We start from the raw sequence: 22,082 nt of genomic DNA on the forward strand, positions 1-22,082 counted from the left end.
CACCAAAAAAATTCTTAGGAACCTCTGCTCCATTTTTTTCAGGAATAATTTAAGCATTTATGAACTTGCTTTTAAAGGTGGGCCACTGAGACATATAAGCACACGTGACTTACACTTTGCAAGCAAATGAACAGACTTGTCTCTTCCAGGCACTGATGAAGAAAGCTTACAGTTCTTTTAGGTGGTTCCTTTAGGTCATTTAACATCCTTGGCATTTTGTAGAACCACATATGATACCTAAAGAACCCACGGGTGTAGCATAGTTTGCAGGGCTGGCAGTTAGCAGTTTGCCTGTTGAGACTTTCTGTACAATATACTGTTTATGAAAGAAAGTATGCCATGCACACCAGCACTTTTGAATTGCAGTCACTGAGTGGGGGGAAAAGAAGAGAAGATAATGACAACTGTGAGCCACCACAGTTTTTATAGACAAAGGCATTTTTGTTGCAAATGAACACTAAGAGAGGGGTAGTTCACAGTCCCACCACAGACTAGAGTATTTCTTCCAGAGCTTTTCCAATGTTGGGCATGTTTTCTCTCAGCTGAAATAACAGTTCCATCCAAAAGCATGGGCTAAAATAGGAGAGACTGGTCACTGCTGGCAAACAACTGTCAGCCATGGAAGACTCCCTGCCTGGCCCCATAAACTCCATATTTTTATAACCAGTTGTGCTATATATACACACAAAAAAATGCAGGCATCACTGAATCTCAGTTCTGGAGACAGTGTCCATCAGTTTCTATACTTATAGTACTGCTCTGGATGTGTGCCCTGCCTTCTTGCTCCACTTTTATTCTCAACTTTCCCCTGGGACCCTGATGGCATCAGCCTTACTCCCTGTCCTTGTGATTTTCTTGCAGCTCTAGACACAGCAGCTGCAGGTCACCTTTTGGCTCTCTGTGCCAAAGCTTTCACATCCTCTCTTTCTTCTTTGAGAGCATCAGCATCTGTGGCTCTTGGTCATCTGGCAGGAATGATGCCTCAGCCTTGACACACTGCTGGTGTCCCACGCATCTTGTTGCCTCTCCTTTGGCCCAGTACAGAAAGATCCTCCAGTGAGCCCCGACAACAAACTGCACCTTCCCCTCACACTGTTCAGTAAGTACTTCAGCAACGTGTTTTCCTCCCAGCTGGTTGGCTTCTTGATTTCCTGTTTTTTTTTTCTTTTTTTTTTTTTTTTTTTTTTTTTTTTTTGAGAGGGTGTGAGGATTTGTTTGTTTGTTTGTTTGGGTTGTTTTAGCAGCCACCACCAGCAAGTTTCCTTATCACCTCTGGGGATGAGCAGGAAAGCACAGGGTCCCCACTGCACAGGGAATGGGCTGGGGATAGTCCTGTGTGGGGAAAGTTGAGGTATGACCTAACCGAGTCTGGGATTTGTGGATAGAGAAATGGGGAAGAGAGTGTTTTAGAGCAAACTAAAACACTAACTGGTGGGACAGTTCACAACCAAATTTGTAAGTCAGCAAAGTGGGAGCTAGTATAAGGACTTCTTATCTCACTACTAAGTCTGGCATGTGCAAGGGGTTAATTGGTACCTCAAGGAAAAAATTAGGGAAGACTGTATTTTTTATGATCTCCAAAGACAAAGATTTGTAACCAGAAATTGTGAAAATGTATCCTGCATTTTTTCAATCAAACAAATAAATGTTTTTATTTTATGAGTTTATTTTACAAGCTAGTAGTGAGAATTAGTCTTCCACCCAGCCACAATTTTTGAAATAGAATCCAGAAGCACACTGTCTGTGAGAAGAAACTGCTCAAGACAATTCTGTGGTACTTCTGCACCCATGCTATTATTAGTAGCAAAAGTTTTGGGTAGAGGGAGACATTCAGATCAGGCTTTTAAATATCAAAGTGTTTGCTAAGAAGATTTAAATATGCTTTCTAAAAGTGAATAATCTGACAGGATGCCTGTGGAGAGCAGCCTAGTGCCCAAGTAACTGAAGAAGAAAGTTTGTGCATTAACATGACACTGTCTCCTGTATCCTGGAAAGCATCACTCCAGTGGAATAATGTTAAACATATAGTAAAACTTGTAATTAAAGGTTTGGAGTACAGAGCAGCAGCACTGAGAATTTCTACTTGAAGGACATTTGTTTTCTACTCTGTCTTGCAATCTTGCTTTATTCAGATGATTTGCCATGAAGCAGTTGTAATGGGGCTGAGATAGGACGGGGCATGGGTGAAGGTGCGTATTTTTTGATGAAGGTACCAAGGCTGCCTGCTGAGTACAGATGGAAGAAGCCAAATGCAACCAAATGTTGTACCATTCCCCTTGACTCCTGACCTGTTTCACATGATTTCTGCATAGGGCAGATGTGTGCAAGATGGCTGCATCCAATATCTCATTCCTTCTTTCTGCATTTGTAAATTACTTCAAGCAAATAAGGGGCCTACTCACACTATAGAGCCCTCCACAGGGGGCATGCTACAGAAGGAATGACAGGTCTTGCTCTTTGCCTCCCACATAGGTTTAAGGTTGCAGGGATAAAGGAGCAGGTAAGGATGCTGGTAGTCTGCCTGTGCCTCGTTGCTTATGTGCTCATTGCAACCAGACAGAAAGGGGCAAACCAATTTAAAATTATTTAATAATCAACTCCCCCATGAAACTGTAAATGCATGCTTGGTGGGAGAAGAGGCACCAGTCTTATAGAGTAAACCTCCATGCCAGAGCAGCTCTTTGGGCAGGGCAGCGAAATGCTGCTTTTTGTCCAGCCTGGACTAATGAAGTCCAGCCTCTGCCTCATGTTTGCATTTTGCAGCAGCCAGAGATCCTCCCTATTTACTTTCATTTCCAGCTATTGAGTACACCAGCAGCAGCAAGGCCAGGCTCTGCCTATGAGAATGAGGACAAACAAATGTGCACACTGTACCACCCTAGGACCTTAGTTGCCTCTGTTTCTGCCTCTGCTTCCCTCTGTTCTTCTTAGGAATTGGTCTGGCTTCAGAAGATAAATACATAGGGCCAAACAGGCTTCTGTGGCAATGTTATTACCAACTATCAAAATGAAGTTATTAAATTCAGATTCACTGCTGTCACCCAAAAAGGATGCTCTCAAAAGTATTTTTATTTATCTAGCATCCTTGTCAATATGCCCATGGTTTGTTTAATAATTATGCATGCCCTGGAGATTAGCGCATTTTTATTCTAGATATTGTCATTTGTAGAAACAAAACATTCTCCTGAACAAGAGGGAAAAAAAATCTTATATAATACCACATACACCACACGGTCTACGGAAATCTTCAGAGGCACAAGTTGTGGATTCCTTATAAAGAGCCAGTTCAGAAATGCTAAGTATTCAATATACAAAGAAATGATGAGCCTTAATGTACAATAATGAGTACTGACATTGATGCCCTCATAACCCCTGTAAACTTTTATAAGAATTCCATATCAGAACTTCATTTCTCCATCTGATAGGTAAGAATGATCACCTGTGGGTGACTCATTTGAGAGCTGCACTGTCCCTTCAGATTACGTACAACTATCCATAGTACCTAATATCCATGTAGTTGCATAGCCCTAGAACCCTTCAAACTCTAAGAAAAATGGAGATTTTCCCCCCCAGCCATTTCCATGCCTAATTCAAGATCAAATGAAAAATAAGTCCACCTCTTTAGTTTTGTTCTCAAAGCTTTAGTTTTCTATCTTACAAGGTAAGTTTCTTCTCATGAGATTTCATTTTAAGTCAGTTTAAATGTCACATTATCAGATGGCCTTGAAAGACTTACATAATCTTATAAATATGTGAGAGTAGATGTACTGAGTATTCCCTAAACTTTAAGCTGATTAGTTGTGGCACACAACTACATTAAACCAACTGTGTTTAAAATAGCTAACTAAAACAGGTATTTTTATCTGTCTCCAGCAAAATATTTCCTAATTGAAGCCTGGAACTGATTGCATTCATGAATTTTGTTATGGAAACCAAAAATTTAAGCAAAGAAAGTAATCATATACTTGTAAGTATTTGTGTGGTTTAGAACTATGTTTGTGAGTGATAAGATAGATTTATTTGGGCACTTTAATCAAGTGGGTACAACAACTGAGAATTTTGAAAAAAATTTAGTATATGCTTTAACCTATCTAAAAATCTAAAGCTGATATCCAGAAAGTGAAAAGTTCAGGTATTTTTCATCTGAATTACCGTATCTTACAAGCGTGTACGTCCAAAGGAGTCATGCTGTTATATGATAGTGATTCAGCATGAGATTTCATTCACATGAGGCTGAAGCAGCTTTTGACAATACTTGCACTTTTCAGTCTGCCTTATCATTCATTTCCCTCTTCTGTCTGTAAGTAGAGCCAATCCAATCTCATGCCAAAAGTTTTAACAAGCAAAACTATGTAGGCAAAGCTAGAACTTGCCTCAACTTTAAGGAAAGCATTTTAGTAGTCCTTAACAGCTCTCTGTTTTCCTAGAAATAAGAGACTTGAGGTGACTCATTTAGACACATATCTCCAAAGAAGGTGGTACAGCCTAGCTGCACTGTATCAAAGTCTCTGGCTAAATGATAATTGAATCCTAAATAATATAGGAAAATCTATAGCATCTCAGGAAGTATCTTCTATTGTGTGTTAACTAGTCCTCCAATGTAACCATTACAGATGCACAAAGGATGAATGTGGATTATTATGTCAAGAGCCATAACAGAGTGCAAGAAAAAAACACTTCATCACATGAATAGCATTTGCTACCAAGGTGGCTGATGGAAGCAGAGAGTGCAAACTGTGCTAATGGGAAGGCTGCTAGGAAAAGTGTTGCACTTAATGCATGAAAATCTGAGAACATGCTTCAGTTTGCAAAGCCATACTAATGGCTTCACACAACCCCTAGAGAAGACTACCTTCCCGCGTAAAATGTTACTGGGGAATCTGTTCCCTTAGTGTCAGGAACTGATTTTAGTTGTTTGGGAAAGCACCATAACAATGGTCACATACAGCAACTTTCCTTTGAAGGAGAGGTCTGTGTGTAATCCATGATGAGAGCATGTAACAGCAATCACAGGTTCACATGTCATACACAATGTATATACACCCAAGATACCAAAATCCATTATATATTTTGGTAGTTTTTATTTTTTTATTCTTTTGTCACACAGACTATCACAAAGTGCAGTGCTTGCTTAGTAAGCAAGGCAATGCTGGCTTCAGGGCAGACTTAGAAAAGAAAAGAAATGGAATGGGAGTGTCATAAACTGGCCTGTAAACCAGAATTTTAAAGCACTGAAGATGCCAAGGGCTTGGCATGTGTGACAGTGAAAATATGAACACAGACCTAAGAGATGTATTTTAGAATAATATTTTCCAAACTACCATAATAAGAAAAAATAATGAAGCAATCCTATATTAAGTCTCTTTACAAAGCTTAATTTTTGTTGGGTGAAATAATTCAATGAAAAAATTTATTGAAATCTAACCAAATTTAACTATATTTTACAAACTATTTCCATTAAATATAATTTACTACCAATTTTACATTTAAATTTTGATATCTATCCCCAGTTTTTTTGCCTCAAGACATATTAAAAACAAAAATGTCCATAGTGTCTGAAATAATATCCCTGATTTCACTGAAATCTACTTGTAAACAGAGTATTCTTCTGAAGAGAACAATCTACCTACAGTCATAATATTTAGCCAGCATGCCCATATCAAATCCAATAAAATCAAATGGCATCAAAAGAATAAAACTCCCTCAAATCACAAAATATAGTGCAAGCCTTCATATGGAAAGATAAGTTTTGTATTAAATAAAATTATGTCTGCTTTATTTTAAACCACAGCTATAGCTTACTTGTACAGTGAATAAACAGAGCAACCATTTAAGGTGCCTTCAAAGATTTCTTTCTCTAGAATCTTCCTAAGTGAAGGATTTTTCTTTTAGTGAAGGCAAATGAGCCTTCAGGCAATATAACACTTTAGTACAGATGTGAGGCTGTACTGGAACACTTCTATAGTGAACATTTGGAGGTGAAATCCCTCATCAAGGCTTGATTCAGTAAGATCTTAATAATTTGTAGAATATTACAAATTTTTGTAAATTTTAAAGAGTGAAACATAAGAGAGTTAATCCCATATGTACATTATCAGTCAACGCCAACTTTTGATGTTGACATGAGTTGAGTCAAATTTGATGCTGCCAGCCAGTTGTGGCAGGACAGCTATCCCATCCTCCTCTCTACCACTGACAGTTGGTCTATAAAGAGTAATCTAGGGGCTGAAAGGCCCAGCAAGAGGTCATCCTTGGCACCAAAGTGCTCAGACCTCAGCTAGGAATCAGCATCTTAGACTAGAGAGCAGATGTGGGAAGAGATAAAGGAAATATTCTTGACTGAGAGACACTGTTTTACAAACTGTAAAAGACATATGAGTTATCACAGAGGTAGAAGCCTTCTACACACACACCCTGAAAGTGTGGGGGATTTCTCCCTGGACTATGTACACAAATCCATGGTTACTTCCCTGAGGATTGAGGGAAAGGATCTTGATATGTGCCCCATCACCAACTGGGTGGTAAGATACATTGAATCCTAAGTTATATTATTTCTTTGCTAGCTGTAACATTAATAGGTACCTTTAACCTCACTCTGTATATGTCTACTAGTAGTCTTTTTTCTTTTTGTCTTTATTCATGTGTAGTATTACATATCCCGAATCAGCCTATATTAAAGACCTTGTGAATGAGAGTGAGTTTTGGGGTGATGGCTACCTTAATAAAGCTACTGCCTGCTGCCAGAGGCCTGGGCAAAAGGCAAGGGCTTATCTAAATCATCACATACAATCATAACAGCAGTGTGACTCCATTTATTTGTAAGTCACTGTCATTTAAGACATGTGTTCCGTCCACTGAAGAACTATATCAGTGCAACCTTTCCTATCTTCTTTTGAAAATATTTTGTTCAAGGGTTAATTGCTCTTTTCATAGATGCAAGTTTAGTCATGGAAATGAGATTAACTCCCCTACTGTTCTGTTTCTTGTCAGCAAACAACCACTGTAATTTACAAATAAATAATAAGGTAATTTCTTCTCCCCCAGCAAGATAAAACCAAACTCCCACACTTTAGTCTCCTATTTTCCCATCCTCCTTTTCACTGTTATTCTGCAGCTGCCTCTTTTCTTACTTTTCTCTTTTATTTGCCTTTTCTTCTCTACCTTCCCTTCCTCTTTTTTTTTTCCTCAATTACTTCTTTCATCTTCCATTCATAATGTCTCCAGTTTTTTTCTTTTCCTCATTGCCTTTCTCCTCCTTACAAGGAAGTCACAATCTGCTCTTATTCCCTGAAAATGGAGAAGGGAGGTTGTAAATAAAAAACTACCACAGCGGTTGCTGGATCAAAGCAGATACCAAGATCACTTGGACTGCACCTTCAAGTTGAAGGTTGTTTCCCTTTAATATTGCCTTTGTCATTCTGAAGAGTTTCTGCTAATCAACGATAGAAATGATTAGCAGTGAAAAATGGTCTAATTTTCTTCTTTCTATGGTGGCTTCTGTGGCAGCCCCAGGATCAAGTCTCAGCTTGCAAGGTGCTGGGGAAGCTCAGGCAGGAGGATGGGCTTCTACACCCACTGAAGCTATAAGTAAAGGGAGACAAAATAGCCCAAACAGCAATCCAGTGAGATTTACAGAGGATAGACAATTAAATAGCTACATGAAATGGGTTCCCGTGGTCTTACCAAAGTGATGAGCGAGTTTACTTCATGATGGCTTTCGGATCTGTGAGCACTGGCCATCTTTCTGAGGCAGCACATTACACCTGATTTTTCTGGGGTGTGTAAGATCTCTTAGTGGAGCTGGACTTAAAAGACTAAGTCAACAGAATTCATGATTAAAGTTGGTTCATATAATAAATACCAAATATGATCCTTAGTTTACTGTTGAGAAAAAGTGGAGAAGAAAACCAAAACAAAACATCCTATTCCTTAGCATCTGCTTTGTGTATGAGATAGCACTTTCTACATGCTCAAAAAAAAGGTACGTTTTTCTGTAGAGTCAATCTATGCTAGTGTGGGTTGCTTACAGCAAGGTAGGTGGAAAAACAGGTTACTCTGTGTGTAACCAAGGCAGTGAATCACAGCATGTGTGAGTAAAAAATCAGGTCAGCAGACTGCTGGAAGACAAGAACTCCTCATCAGTTGTGTCTGTTTTATGTCCTGCTGCTGAATTTCTTTTATTTTTTTTTTTTTCTTTATGTGGTGTAGTATCTTCATAGGAAGAGAAAAGGCTGTTTCAATGATGTCAACAGAATGTGTTGAATGTGTTAAGCCACTTGATATCCCAGATGACAGACTGGACAAGCAAGATTCGCAATGTAACCATTTAGGTAAGTGTTGTTTGATGACATCATTGCTCTAATGAGGGGTATTGTCTTCACATCATAAAGTCCAGCAATACAACTAAGCACCCATGAAAACAGATAGATTAAACCTTCTGCTGACACTTCTAGTGCCAGATGGAAAGACAAAGAGCACTTTTCCTCTTTGATAAATATCAGCTGAAGCTCTAGAGTGAAGTTAATTAAAGAGGAGAAAGGAAAAAATTTGATCTTTTGATCTTTTCCCTGGTAGAGCAGTTTCTTCATTTATACCACAGTAAATTGAAAGCTAGGATATAGCTGAGCTTTCCCTGAATATACCTTCCATATGCAATTTGAGTAAAAGATTTCAAGTGTTCCATTTGCCATCACTGAGACAGCTTTCTAAAAATGTTTTCTGTGTTGGGAAGTTTTTTCTTTTCACAAATGGAATGGGACTGTTGAGTGATGTTCCTTGAGCTTTTATTGCAGCATCCACCTCATTACATGGTTGAGACAATAGAAAGATGGCAAAAGCTCTGCCAGCAATGTACTGCCAGCAACTGCCAAAGATATCTTTGTTACAGAGCATTTAAAATACTTTCTAGCCAATAGTGTATTGCTAAAGCTTACAGACAATTGTTTTAGCCAATTACTAAAAGTACACATACACCTGCTTCATGCAGTGCTTGCTTGTCTACTTTCTATTAACAATACACAATACACCATTATTAAGCTTAAAACTGTCTACTATCTTGGTAAGAATTATTTTCTGCAGTCTTAAGGTCTATCTTAGCCAAGCCTAAAACTCAAGCTATTGTTTAATGTCCTTGCTTGCTATACTATGGTAACTTTTTCTACCTTCAGACTTTGCAGCTCTAGCTAAGTTTCTCTGCTCTTTCTGCTTCTGAGGCCTGCTTTTCCAGCTTTCTGAAAATCATCTTTCCTTCACTATTTTCCACCGTTTTCTCCTTCATCATCAGTTTCCTTTCTTGAAGCTACTTCATACAGCTTTTACAATGAGCGTACTAGGGTTTTCTTTGCTCTGTCACACACCGGAATACCAGATTTCATGCCTGATAGATAAGCTTTTTGCATATTCATGGTCTTTGCCTCTGCTTCTAGTCCTATGATTTCACTCTTATCTTACAAAATTGTCCTGAAGATTAAGCAACCCAGAAAGAAAAATCTGTTTGCTTGTTGTTACCTTCGTGACTACAGTAATGAAAGACAAATGCAATTTCACTTCTTTGTAAAAAAAAATGTCTTACCACAGTGTCCTGGTTTGAAAGGAAGTGATTTTTTTTGGAGACAGTGGTTAGCCCAGTGGGGGCTCAGGTGTGAATATTGGCACCTGTTTGGACCAATGAGGAGATGGTTCCGCCTCTGAGAACACAGGTTATAAAAGTAGAACTCCCAGGAAGCGACACGCTCTTGCTTGTTGGTCAGCAAAGGGATCAGGTCAGTTCTCTCTCCCCCTCCGGCTGTAGGCCGGGTGGGGGAGGGGAAAAGGCCACGAGGCGCCGTGAGCTAGGCCGGAGGCCTTGGATCTTGGAGAGAGAGAGACCGGGGGGGGGGGGGTGGAGTGAAAGGATGGAGGGGTGGAAGTAGTGAGGAGCACCGAGCAATCCCCCCCCCCCCCCCCCGCTTCCTAGAGAGAGGAGAGAAAAGAGAAAAGATGCGCCGTACAGCTCCTGGGAAGCCGGCCAAGAGTGAGAAGAGAGTCCGGCATCTATAAAGATGATTTTAATTTTTTTCTTAACGATGGAAGCCTTCCAAACATTGATCCTCCCGGAGGAAAGAGATAAGAACAAGAAGAAATGGACAAGTGAAATGAGAGGTTTGTGTGAGTAGGGAGTAGTGGAGATAATGAGAAGAATTTACTTGTGAAGAGATAAACGGAGGAGCAGTTTTTTTCGGCTGTGGACGGACTAACTTTCTATTGTAACACAGAGACTGCAGTTTTGGGGGGAAAGCAATGGCTCGGATCCAAGAAAGGCAGTGAAGAGTAGTGGTGGGCAGAGATCAGAAATGAAGAGGATCTCTGTCGTGAAGCCCTTGCCCCGGGGGAAATGGGGGGGATTTTGTTATCCCAAAATGGAGAGACTGTCATTTTGTGGAACTGACCAAAGTATCCTTAAAAAGAGAAACCCCAAAAGCAATCTTCTGGTCCATTTCCATGGTGAGAGCATGGAATATGGAAAGGGGTTAGTCAAGAAATGGCACAAGGAGAAGACTCCTTCCTCTTTAATAGAATGTATTGATTGTTTGAAGAAGGATAATGGACTGAGAATTAAAACCTGGGAGATGGGGACTGAAGGGAGATTTGAGTTTGTACGGTATGCTGTAATGTGGTTTAAGAGGGGGAGGAGAAATGTGTTTGAAAGATTTCCATTCTGTTCTCTCTGTGTGTGTGTGTGTGTGTGTGTGTGTGTGTGTGTGTGTGTGTGTGTGTGTGTGTTAATAAAGTTTTCTTTTTCCCTTTATTCCTAAGTTGGAGTTTGCTTGCTCTGTTTCTGGTCACATCTCACAGTAGACACCAGGGTAGATGTGTTTTCATGGAGGCACTGGCATTGTGTCCAGTCTAAAACCATGACACACAGGTTTTATAAATTTTGTTTATTAGTACTGCAAGGAAGGTATCCTAGTTCTGTCTCTGCTACATGGCATTTCTAGCCACAGACACTGTTTTTACAACTGCTGGTATACCATAATTGGTCCATAAAATTGCTTATTAAAATACATACAGAATGAATTTCATTATACTGTTGGAAAACGGAGGCAGTGGGAGGGTAAATGAGCTCATTAGGGCTATGAAGAAAGCCTGTGAAGGCCAGAAAATAACCCCCACATCTCCAGGGACTTAACCCAGAGGCCATCCTTCCCACATCTACCTGCTGGCTCACAGAACTAACAGCTGCTTTAAATAGTGTGAAAGAGCCTGCAATGAAGTTGTGCTTGCATGCAAGTCTGCAATCAGAAGCTGGGTAACTATGTGGAGAGCCCAGCTGAAGGCAAACAGCTGCTTTTAAGAATTCAAAACATTGGTTTCTGTGATGATACTAATGAGAGGTTCACAAATGAGTGGTTAGAATGCTTAAAGAATCATCGTCAAGGTTATTGGCAAAAAGCAAAGTTTAATATGAATTCATGAGAGTGCAGCTTTAACAGAGTTAAGTGGCAAAGTTTATTCTATTACTTACTATGTAGACAAACCATACATAAATAAATTGGATTAGAAGCAACTTGGAATGATTTACATGAAGACTAGGGATGCAAGAGGGTAAAGGTGCAGAGGATTTGGATGTAAGAAAAGAGTGCAATAGCACTAAATCATTGACCAGGTTAATATTTTAAAAAATAATTCAATATGGTTTGGCTACAATTATAAGAGTGAGTTAATGATATACTCAAAATAACAACACTCATACCATTATCTATTCACTTGCATGAACACATGAAAAAAGATGTATACATCTATATTAACTAGTGTAAAGGTACCTATCAAAAATTCCCGTCAGGCTTAGTGCAGTACTCATATCAAATCCCTTAGTGTTTCTCAACCAGCATGGGCTGCACCTCAAGGAGTATGTATGTGTGGGAGTGGTATCTGCCTAGACAAGTTATCAGCAACAGTCCATGAAGTATTGCAAACTTGAAGGTTTGCAAGCTCCAAGAGGCATCCTACTCAGAGGCCCACTGTGTTCAAGGAGAGCTCAAACAGCTCTCCTTGCTGCTACACTGCTATTTGTAGCATCACAAGATGATCTTTCCCAAAAATTCCAGTAAAAATAGTACTATTACACTCAGGCTATGATTCATTTTTTCAAAAAGTCTCACAACAATGGTAACATTTCAGTTGAGCAAATGACTTAGCAAGGCTAATAAGAATGACTGCTTATCCTTTGTTCCATACCTGGATTGGACTGCTCATGTTCCTGTACGGTACCTTTACCATACAAGAGCACCCAGTATGGTCATAGATGCTTCACCGCCCAACTGGCACAGTTAAGGGGCACTTCACCACTCAGCTGATTCAACTAAGGCTTATCAGAAGCTGCTGAGATTGTAGAGCATGCCTACAGAGGAGTTGAGGGAGAGGGAATGTACTACCACAACAAGCTATCTTCTGTATTTTCAGCTTGCATAAGCACGCAGAAATACAGACGCTTTCAGAAAAATCATATTGACCCTCTGAGCAATCTGAGTGCAGGATTGTTTTAAAGGAAAACCAAAAATCCAGCATCATGTTATGTAAATAAAAAGCAAATACCAATTGCTCATTAGCTCTCAAAATAAAGTTAACTCTTGAAGGGAACAATATACTGACTGGCTCATTTTACAAATAGCTCAGACTGACTCTATATATGTACAACTCTCCTTCACAAAACCGGCCTTGTAACTCTTGAAGATACAATCCACACAGTTACCACTGGATGCAACAGGGGTGGCTATGGAAGCTCTGCACACAATGCAGCCTCTCCTCTGACATGTAAACACATAAGCTGCCCACAACTCTCTCTGTTTTATGTCTACTGCCAACAACACAGAAGGACTACCTAAGTCACATGACTCCCATGTAGTATGGCACAGAGCCCTCTTCTTTTTTTGCTTTCTAAATATTGAAGAGATTTTTCTTCCTGGGCACTTGGATTAAAGGACTTATCAAGGTGATTCTTCTCACCATCTGTTTTTTTATCTCCCCTAAGTTTTAATTTCTATTCTATTTTTTCCCTGCAGAAGATCTTTCAGAGCAGCTGATTAAGAGCTGTGACCTCAAAAATAAACCAAGAAAAGGTAAAACTCTCACAGCCTCTCAGAAGACTGAACAGGAGCAAAAGAAGCCAAAGAGAAAAGATACACCGGCTTTGCACACTCCACCACCTCTAATAGGTGAGCAGTAAATCTCTTGACTTTGAAATCCCAATTCAAGTCTGGGGACTGGAGCAGGGTGAAAGTCCATGGAACATTCAAACAGTTATGTCCCCTCAGATGCAGACAGGAACACAGCTTCCTGCATGTGCACCTGGGAAGGCAGGTGAACAGAAGTCTGACTTTCTCAAAGATATTCCATGTTAGTTGAAGGGTTTGGTCTCACTTCTGGGAATACTGAGGTGGATAGGTTTATGCTCTGAAAAACATGCTTCCCTGGATCTCATAGTCTTGCTGATAAATGTTATGTTTATGTGTGAAATTATGTGTATTTATTGGCAGCTGCTGAGCCATACTAGATGTCCCAATTGGATATTGTCTAAAATCAAAAAAAGGGATCAAGTCCAGCCCCTGCACTTTCCCATGAAACTTGCATCCAGTGCACAGTGGGAGGCTGGGGCTGACACTGGGACTAGACCAGTCAAGCACACAAGCCACCTGCAGGATAGTCCACCTAGAAATCACAGGGATCATGTGTTTATGGGGACTCTGGGAAAGGGTAAGTGTTTCAGGAAGCCAGAAAACAAACATCACAGCAATGAAGGGGCTTCTTGTGGATTGCTCCCTACTGTGGCACAAATACAGATATTTGAGACCCAAATGCCACTAACCTGGAGAAGGCAGGAGACTGCTACTGAAACCCAATGATCCAAGAACAGCAGGGGGAATAAATATTTGTCACTCTCAGCTAACAAGCACTCAGTGTTATAATTTCCAGCAAGAGAGCAGTGCTCTTATATTATTGAATTCTTCTTCCCATGCTGCACATACATGGAGGAGTTACTACTTGTATGCTTCTCTGTATATCTGCAACAATTCACCAAATCAAAAACAAGCAACTGGGATTTTCCAGTATTTGTAATCCAGATATTTGATTCTGTTCAGTTTTCACACGTACCTTCAATCAGCAATTCTCTCTTAGGAAGAGCAGCTCAGAGCCTATAGAGCTGTTTTCTTCCTGCAGTCGTCATATCATAAAGAAAACATTCTTTCACTAGTTAAAACAGCCACTTCTGTGTGGTCCTATTGTTCCCAACTAACCTCTTGAGTATCTATGTGATTAAGTTACAGTGGCAAGATATCTAAAGTTCTGGAATAGGAGATTACACTCATCTGTCCCACGATTTTTAGTGCATTATGTATAATCAGAAGCCAGCTGGCCTGATAGCATCATTTTCTAGAGCCTATGGGAAATAATTAATTTGAAAGAAATGTAGGATAGGTACATCATGCAGCAGGTCATTCAGTTGTGCCACTGTACTTCAGAGTAGTCTTTGGGAGAGCTACACAGGTGGAAGTTTCTTCAATGCAAACAGGCTAAAGTAGCTTTTTTTTTTTTTTTTTTATTGCTTGCTTACAGGCATAGTTTCAGACTCATCTGAAAATCTGCTGAAAAGGTATGGTATCCCAGAGAAGTCACAGAGAGAGAGAGTCACTCCAATGTCTCAAATGACTGAACTGGAGCAGAAAAAGCCCAGAAGAAAAGATACACCAGCAATACACATCCCACCTTTGATAATAGGTAAGAAACTTAGGTAAAGACCCTCCGAAGAGGGAGCATAAAGTGGCTAGTGTCAGACATATACTTAGAAGGCTGAAAGGAGGTTGCCCTCTGCTCAGTATACTTAGCAGTTCTTGAACTGGACCTGTTTGGTCTAAGTATATCATAATACTGGGGTGACAATGAAAAGTCTAATACATATCCCATGTTCAAGCTCCAGGGATAGAAAGAAAAGGCATTTGGTCACTTGATTATCTCTTAAAAACTGCAATCATTTTTCTTCTGAAAAGCCAACTACTGCCCAGTTTTCAAACCTAAGCACATAGAAATTCTTAGGTCACCAGGACTAAAATGCCTCCAACAACCTGGAGCAAAGCTGTACTGATTAATCCCCTCTTCATTCTGCTGTGCCTGACATGCACTGATGAAGCCAAGTGGTGATGAATTTCTCATTAGCAGCACCTTAAAGATAATTCTGTGCTTCTGGAATTACATGCAGTAGACACCACGTTACATGGGAAGTTCAGGGAAGGGAAGTTCAGGGAAGTTCAGGGCAGTTCAGGGAAGTAGTTCATGGAAGGGAAGGGAAGGGAAGGGAAGGGAAGGGAAGGGAAGGGAAGGGAAGGGAAGGGAAGGGAAGGGAAGGGAAGGGAAGGGAAGGTGAAGGGAAGGGAAGGGAAGTGGCAAGGGACGGGAAGGGCCGTGCAGGGAAGGGAATGGGAAGGGAAGGGCAAGGGCAGGGACATGTCGGACTGGAATGGGAAGGGAACGGGAAGGGAAGGGAATGGACGGTGACGGGACGGGAAGGGAAGGGAAGGGAAGGGAAGGGAAGGGAAGGGAAACCTTACCATGGATCATTTGAACAGAGCTAACCTGCTTTTTGGGTAAACTCAGGAATAAGAGTTCAGGAACGTACGCTTAACAAAGCTGCACTGTGCTTTATTAACATATTCCCTCTCCTATTTAAATTAAGGAGTAATGAAGGAAAAGTATATTTATGTTATTCTGATTACCTAGTTACACATACAAACCAGCCTTTTCAGAGCAGATACTTAAATGTACAATCCAAACAGAGGTCCCCAGCTCTAAGAGGGACCCCTATTAGTAGTGTGTCTGATGCTTACCACAATCAATAGCAAGATCATTACCAAGGAGTCACTTTGCTAACTGATGGACTCCAGAGGTTCCCAGTAGAGTTCAGGATTCAAAGCTCAGAGGGATGCAGTCCAGAGATGCATGTTATAAACTTTCCATGGATCACCAGCAATTTCAAGGGCAAATCACCGTTTTAATGCAAAACAATGGGAAGGGAATACAAACAAGAAGTCAAAATGGTAGTGATTTGTATAACACTGGGAAAATATTTTTTTCTTTGATATGATGCCTCTGATCACTTGTGAAGAAAATGTGCTTTACTGAATGCAATTTAGAAGTTCTGGGTTTCAAGGAGTGAGAAGCACGTTTGATTTGGGAAATATTTGTAAGTTAGTCTCTGTTTGCTGTTTTAAAAAGTCACTTAGACTTCCTACCTCTGTTTTCCTAGCTGTGTGTATTATGAAATGCAAATCATCCTACAGATCTATTTTAAGGATTGTTAGGTTGTTCTGTTAATATCTGCCAAGGGATCTGGCTAAAGAAAACAGAGGGTAAATATACAATGTAACCATAATTTCCTAACAGAACTTGCAAGTACTTGCAATTTTTAGGTACACCCTAGAACCGCAATGGCTTACAGAAACATGAGTGTTTCTGTTAGAAAGCTAAAAACTAGACAGAAAAAGTGGTCTTAAATCATCTATTTGTCAGGTGCCACCTAGATTTAAGCCATACCTCTAGGGCTACAAATCAGAAAAACAACAAGATAGCACGTCTACAGACTGCCTAGGGACAATGCCTGCAGCAGAGTTGAGAGAGGGAAGAGGTAAATGGTTAAATTTCCATTCTTCTCACACAGACATTTTCAATGGGGGTGTGGTATTTTTCTAAAGGAGCTGCCTTAACTGGTTTTCTAGGCTATGAGAGCGAATGACGATTTGAAACCAATTTTACAAGTTATCTCTCATTTGATTAGGAAACCTCAGTCACATTTTAGGTACTGCATTCCCATATTTACACCTGTATTTACATTCTAGCTCAAACCTATGGGCCTGAAGACTATTAATTTAGTTAATTGACTATATAATGCTAAGTGGGGATGGCAACAGGGTGTTCCAGAGTTGACAAAAGGCTTGGATCAGATTCAAGCTGCTTACTGTCAAGTGATATGGAAAAAATGAACATTAGAAACCTGACTATATTTTGTCTTCTGGTCTGATTCCTTCAGAAATACAAGGGTCTTTCTGAAGACCCTTTCTGGCTGACTGAAGGAGAGCTTGCTACTGAAAGGGACATATGTTCATGACTCATTTGTATAGATGTGGCATAACATTAACTGTGCCACTTCAGTAGAAGTTTGAAGGCTGAATACATATTTAGAAGCCTGACCCTTGTAGAGGAGATTTCAGATAACTAACTTAGTAGGCCCCTTTCCTTAACTGCATTTCCCAATTGGATTGGGTGCTCCTGAGGTGTAAAACTGATTCTGCTTCTCATCTGGACCACATGCCACCCAGTAGATACATTAATTTTCTTCATTTTACATGGTACATTTGACTTGCTTGTATTTGTGATAGAAAACCTCTCAGACCAACTAAAAGGGAGAGGTACTGTCCTAGGAGGGCTGGTCAAAACAAAGTGGGATAACACATCTGCCATTTTAGCTGCATTTACAAAAAAGTATTTGCATGGACAGCTATTCAAGAAAATACTCTATTAAATAAGATCTTTTACTAGAATTAAGTGAAGTTTCTTGAATTGGTATCTAGAACTGGTTTGCAGAGGATCTGAAGGAGAAATATTAGAAATGGTGGCAATCCTCATTAGCAAGTCACAAGAGATACTGATGCCTTAAGATTTTAGTTATTATGTTTTTCAAATTCTACACTGGATTAGTGCATAGCTCTAAGCTGCATATAAAGTATAGTTAACTGTCTTCACATTTTAGTTAGACAAAAGAATCCCTCTGGACCTGTGATCCAAGGACACGCCCCAGCCTCAGGCCCTGGAAAGTATAAACAAAAGTAAATCGGGGAGGAGAGAGCTGAGGGAATATGGCTACATTACCTGAAGCTGTAATTGGAGAATTAACCCCTGATAGGCAAACAGATAAAATTTCTATCTGCCTGAAAAACCTGTGACTGCCATCCATCTGGATGTAGCCTCTGCGAGGCTTTTACACTGCTCAAGGTGTAGCTATTGAAGGCCTTTAAAAATACCCACTTTATTCACTTAACTCTGTCTAGCCTCTGTTCTAAGTAGCCACTCCAAGGCATCAATACCATGTAGCACTGAGTGCTGCTTACTTCAGCAAGACTAATGACAAGGAGACAGGACAGAAAGGTTTATCTATATTTACTTAGTTCACATAGTTCTGCTGGGTCTTCTCAGGTCTCCAAGTGTATAATTCAGGTTCTGTTTTGCACAGCAGTTCCACAAAAGCCTAGTTTCTTTGTGTGTGTTACTAGATGGAATAAATCTGAAAGTAAATAAGTAGCAAATATTGGGCCAGCCTTCAACCAAAGACTTTTCATAGCAAATCATGGAGCCATCACTCGTGAACTTCAACCAGCAGAATTATGTATGTTAGATGTATCTTGAAAATGAAATATGTATCCTTAGAATAGGAAGGGGCTGGAATTCAGGCATTTAAAAACATAGGTTATTTTGCCTGATACAGGCTCCAGTCTGCCACAGGCAGTTAATCACTTGAAAACAGATCCAGAATACAGGATCTGAAAAACGCTGTACAGAGAGGCAGCATCTTAGCAGGCTGCTTTGATTCCGTGCCAAGTGTTCAAAGGTGGCTTCAACAGTAGGCAACAAAGTGTCATTGAAATAAATTGAAAATTGCATTAGTTTGTGTCATTCTCTCAGTAGCAAATGCACATAGATTGAACTTCATCACATATTTGAAGGTACATTTTAAGCACATATTAGTTATGTTCTCCCTGTCCCTCAAATGGCCCATTGAAAACCAACAAAAAATAACCCCCATTACACTTTGCAGCACACACAACCCAAACCCCACAGGCATCAGGAAAAATGATGTTGTCTCTTTTTACCTAGGTTGCCTATAGGGACCTGTGTCTGTGTGAGGAATATTTATATCCTTGTTCATAAAATGGCATCATTCTTTGCAGTTAACAAGAGTTACTTAATTGCTGCTTGAACAAATGAAGTCCCTTGTGTTTCAAATTAACTGAAAGGCATAAATGAATGTTATTAATTTATGCCTTTCAGTTTATTGCATAGCTGCTGAAACCAGCTAGTTCAAAGAACTGCATATAAGTGAAGCACGAGCTAACTTAAATAAAGGGCATTATAGTCAATATTTTGTAGCTAATGCATTGTTCTCACATCACTCTCACTTATTTTTTAATGAGGAAAGCAGTTACAGTATTTGTTATACCTTGGTATTATATAAAAGCTTCCACATCCTCAAAGGACAGACTTACTGGTTTAACAGAGAAAAAGAGAGAGACACAGAGAAAGGAGAAGTGACAGATTTGTGGGAGGTATGATCTATAATTCAAGTCTATTTTCACATTGTTCTTCATTCAGTGGCTCTTGCAATTTATTTATGCTATATCATTTCAGTGGAGATAGCACTTTTCATGCAGGTATTTAAACATGTCTCTTGTTTCACCTGCACTTGCAAAATCTAAGTCATATGCTATTTACATAGAGAAAACATACATGTCCATAAAAATTGTTTCTGTTACAAAGATTAATTACTGTATTTCCTTCATCATGCAAGCTCTTTCCCTTATTTAGCTACCCAAACCCTTCTAACAAACAGGTTCCCAAATGAAACTTCAGTCTCTTTTTACAGGTAGCAAAAATATGCTAGATTTAAAAATGCTTAATATTTTTAGCTAAAAATGTAGTGATTCAACTCTAGTTCAGTAAGTATTAAGAGACTGAAATGCCAAGAAGAAATCAGGGGTAATTCACATGATGTTGAAAAATGACATTAAAATCAAGAAATAAGAGAGAACTGAAAAATTCTCTTTTGCATGATATTTTCTAGAAAGTAGTATATTAAATCCACTCACTTTTCCAGCTAGTTTTAAATTTGTTGTTTGTTTGATTGGTTTTTCTGTTCTTCTCTTTTTAAGGCACTAAGCTGTTTACAGAAGAAGAACAAACAATGATTATGGAAGATGAAGAAAAGGATGGAGACACAATCCACAGTTAGATTACAGTGATATTTCAATAATACAGTGCAAATAATCGTGGGTCATCCAAAGTGGCAGCACATTAAAAAAGATCTTTCACCTTTATAAGTAATTTTCTCAGTTGTACACTTGAATTTAAACTACCATCAAGTGCTTATCTGCTTATCTCCATCTCATAATTCTCAACAAGCAAAATTGGACATAAATGGCAGAAATTTCAGTTACACAGGGTTTGAAGGATTTTGTCAGTTTACTACAAGTAGCTTCCTAGCATTTTTTCAATGAGGAATCCAACTCAGATCAGATCTAATTTTGTGCAGTGTGGTACTCATACAGTACCTGGCACTAAAAGTGGAAATGAAGAGTAGTAAAACATCAGCTAGTGATTCAAATTGCTTTTTTTGCCTGACACTTGACCTCATTTGTCCAGCTTTCCTTTCCTGGAATGACACTGACTACAGTGAAAATTCCCATGTGCAGAGCTGATGGGATAGATGAAGAAGGTGAGAGGGCCAGGATTCAATTCTAGAGTGTCTGAAATGCAAAGCAAAAATTTCCTCTGCCTGTATCTGCTCAAGACTTGTGTCTGTAAGAAAGAAAAGATAAATTTACTTTAGAATTAAAATTACACCTATGGGCTCTCAGTGTTGACAGATGCATCAAACAGGATGGTGGGCAGAGACCTCAGGGGAAACACTAGGGAAGTGCAATGCCTGCCGGTAATTATCTCCACTGGCTTGGTGAAAGATAAAAATTGTTGGATAGTTGATCCTTTTGCTCCAAATAATTTCTTTTCACATCTGTTTTTTTTAAATTGAATCCTAGGTAATCGAGGTAGTAATCCTAGGTAAAATTGAGTAAAAGGAATAATATTACTTAACAGCATGTGCTTACTGCAAGGTAGAAGAGCATCATGTGACTTTTTAAATAGTTTACCTCAATGATTCAAACAAGAATTGTTTTCACAGCTAGCTACAGCATTTGTAGAGAGATGAGTATTGGTAGAATATTTTACCCAAAAAAAAGATAGAACTGGACACTATATGCTTACCTTAATAACTCTGGGATAGATGGAGTAGCACTGCCAGCTGAACCCTTAGGGAACTAGGCAGAGAGGTTGAAGATTATCCAGCCTGGCACACTGAATTTAGTTATTTTTTTAAGTCACTTATACAGACAGCTGAGGACCATATTAGTTTGGACTCCATTTGCCACTGTGGCTGATGCAACATCTTTCATGAGAATGCAGTCCATTTACAAATATACGTGAATGTATACTCTCAAGATGTAATCAATGAGCTTACAATAAATAATTGCATATTAAATTGCACAGGAGGTCCACTGTATTATTAATGGGATACCTCTTACTTAGAAAGTGTATTTGTTTTTATCCTATTAATCTATCAGTGAGATAAGATAATACTTAAAATATAAACAATCAATAGCTCAAGGGACAACATTAATATAAGATCCACAGTAAAGTGTGGAATCAGATGGGCATGCCAGCTCTCTCCCTTGGAGAGGTATCCCTTGAATGGATTATGATAAGAGCTTCTCAAAGTCTCATGGATTGAGAAATCCTCCTTCGTCATGGTGAGTTCCCAGCATGCTTTGGAACACCATGTAGATTTGTTGGGACTGATTGGTTTTTCCCTCATTGTACCACCCTTGCTTTTCCCCATAAAACCCCCAGTTTCTTCCCTGTTCAGGAGGGAGTTGCTGTCACTGATGTCCTTCACAAGGTGCTGGAATAAAGGGTACCTGTGTGGAACAACCATATGGTGCTCCCGTCTCTTTGTCCCTGTGTTGGCCAGGGGTACACCTCACAAGGCAGAGCTGAAATCACTGCTAAGAGTTGAGCTGAGCTGGCTGCCCCTTATTGAGGTTACCCAGTGGCTGAAGGATTGCCTAAGACTCCTAGAAAGTTGTCTCTTGCGCGACCTCTCTCTGGGAAGGCTGCAGCATCCAGGTTGACCCATCATACGCCTGACAGACCACCTCCACTGTAAAGTGTGTCACAAGTACCTGACAAGAAATACATATGACTCAGGTATACCTTTACCAGTGAAGTTG

At 39.7% G+C, this 22,082-nt stretch overlaps 1 protein-coding gene across 1 annotated transcript; it reads left to right on the forward strand.

Annotated features, from left to right (window-relative positions):
* Window positions 1-8,239: 8,239 nt before the first annotated feature.
* On the forward strand, window positions 8,240-20,029 carry PPP1R17 (protein phosphatase 1 regulatory subunit 17). The gene is made up of 4 exons (XM_009095947.3): window positions 8,240-8,330; window positions 13,041-13,193; window positions 14,593-14,754; window positions 19,950-20,029. Exons 1-4 carry the CDS (start codon window positions 8,240-8,242, stop codon window positions 20,027-20,029), a joined length of 486 nt encoding a protein of 161 aa, XP_009094195.1.
* The last annotated feature ends 2,053 nt before the right edge of the window (window positions 20,030-22,082 follow it).

The sequence above is a fragment of the Serinus canaria genome, chromosome 2 (assembly GCF_022539315.1).
Source record: "Serinus canaria isolate serCan28SL12 chromosome 2, serCan2020, whole genome shotgun sequence".
Classification (NCBI taxonomy): Eukaryota; Metazoa; Chordata; class Aves; order Passeriformes; family Fringillidae; genus Serinus; species Serinus canaria.

Bases quoted from the DNA above. Each gene is read 5' to 3' on its own strand.
- PPP1R17 (XM_009095947.3), top strand. From the start codon at position 8,240: ATGATGTCAACAGAATGTGTTGAATGTGTTAAGCCACTTGATATCCCA. The intron at 13,194-14,592 runs GTGAGCAGTAAA...GCTTGCTTACAG, and splicing joins CACTCCACCACCTCTAATAG to GCATAGTTTCAGACTCATCT. The intron at 14,755-19,949 runs GTAAGAAACTTA...TCTCTTTTTAAG, and splicing joins CATCCCACCTTTGATAATAG to GCACTAAGCTGTTTACAGAA.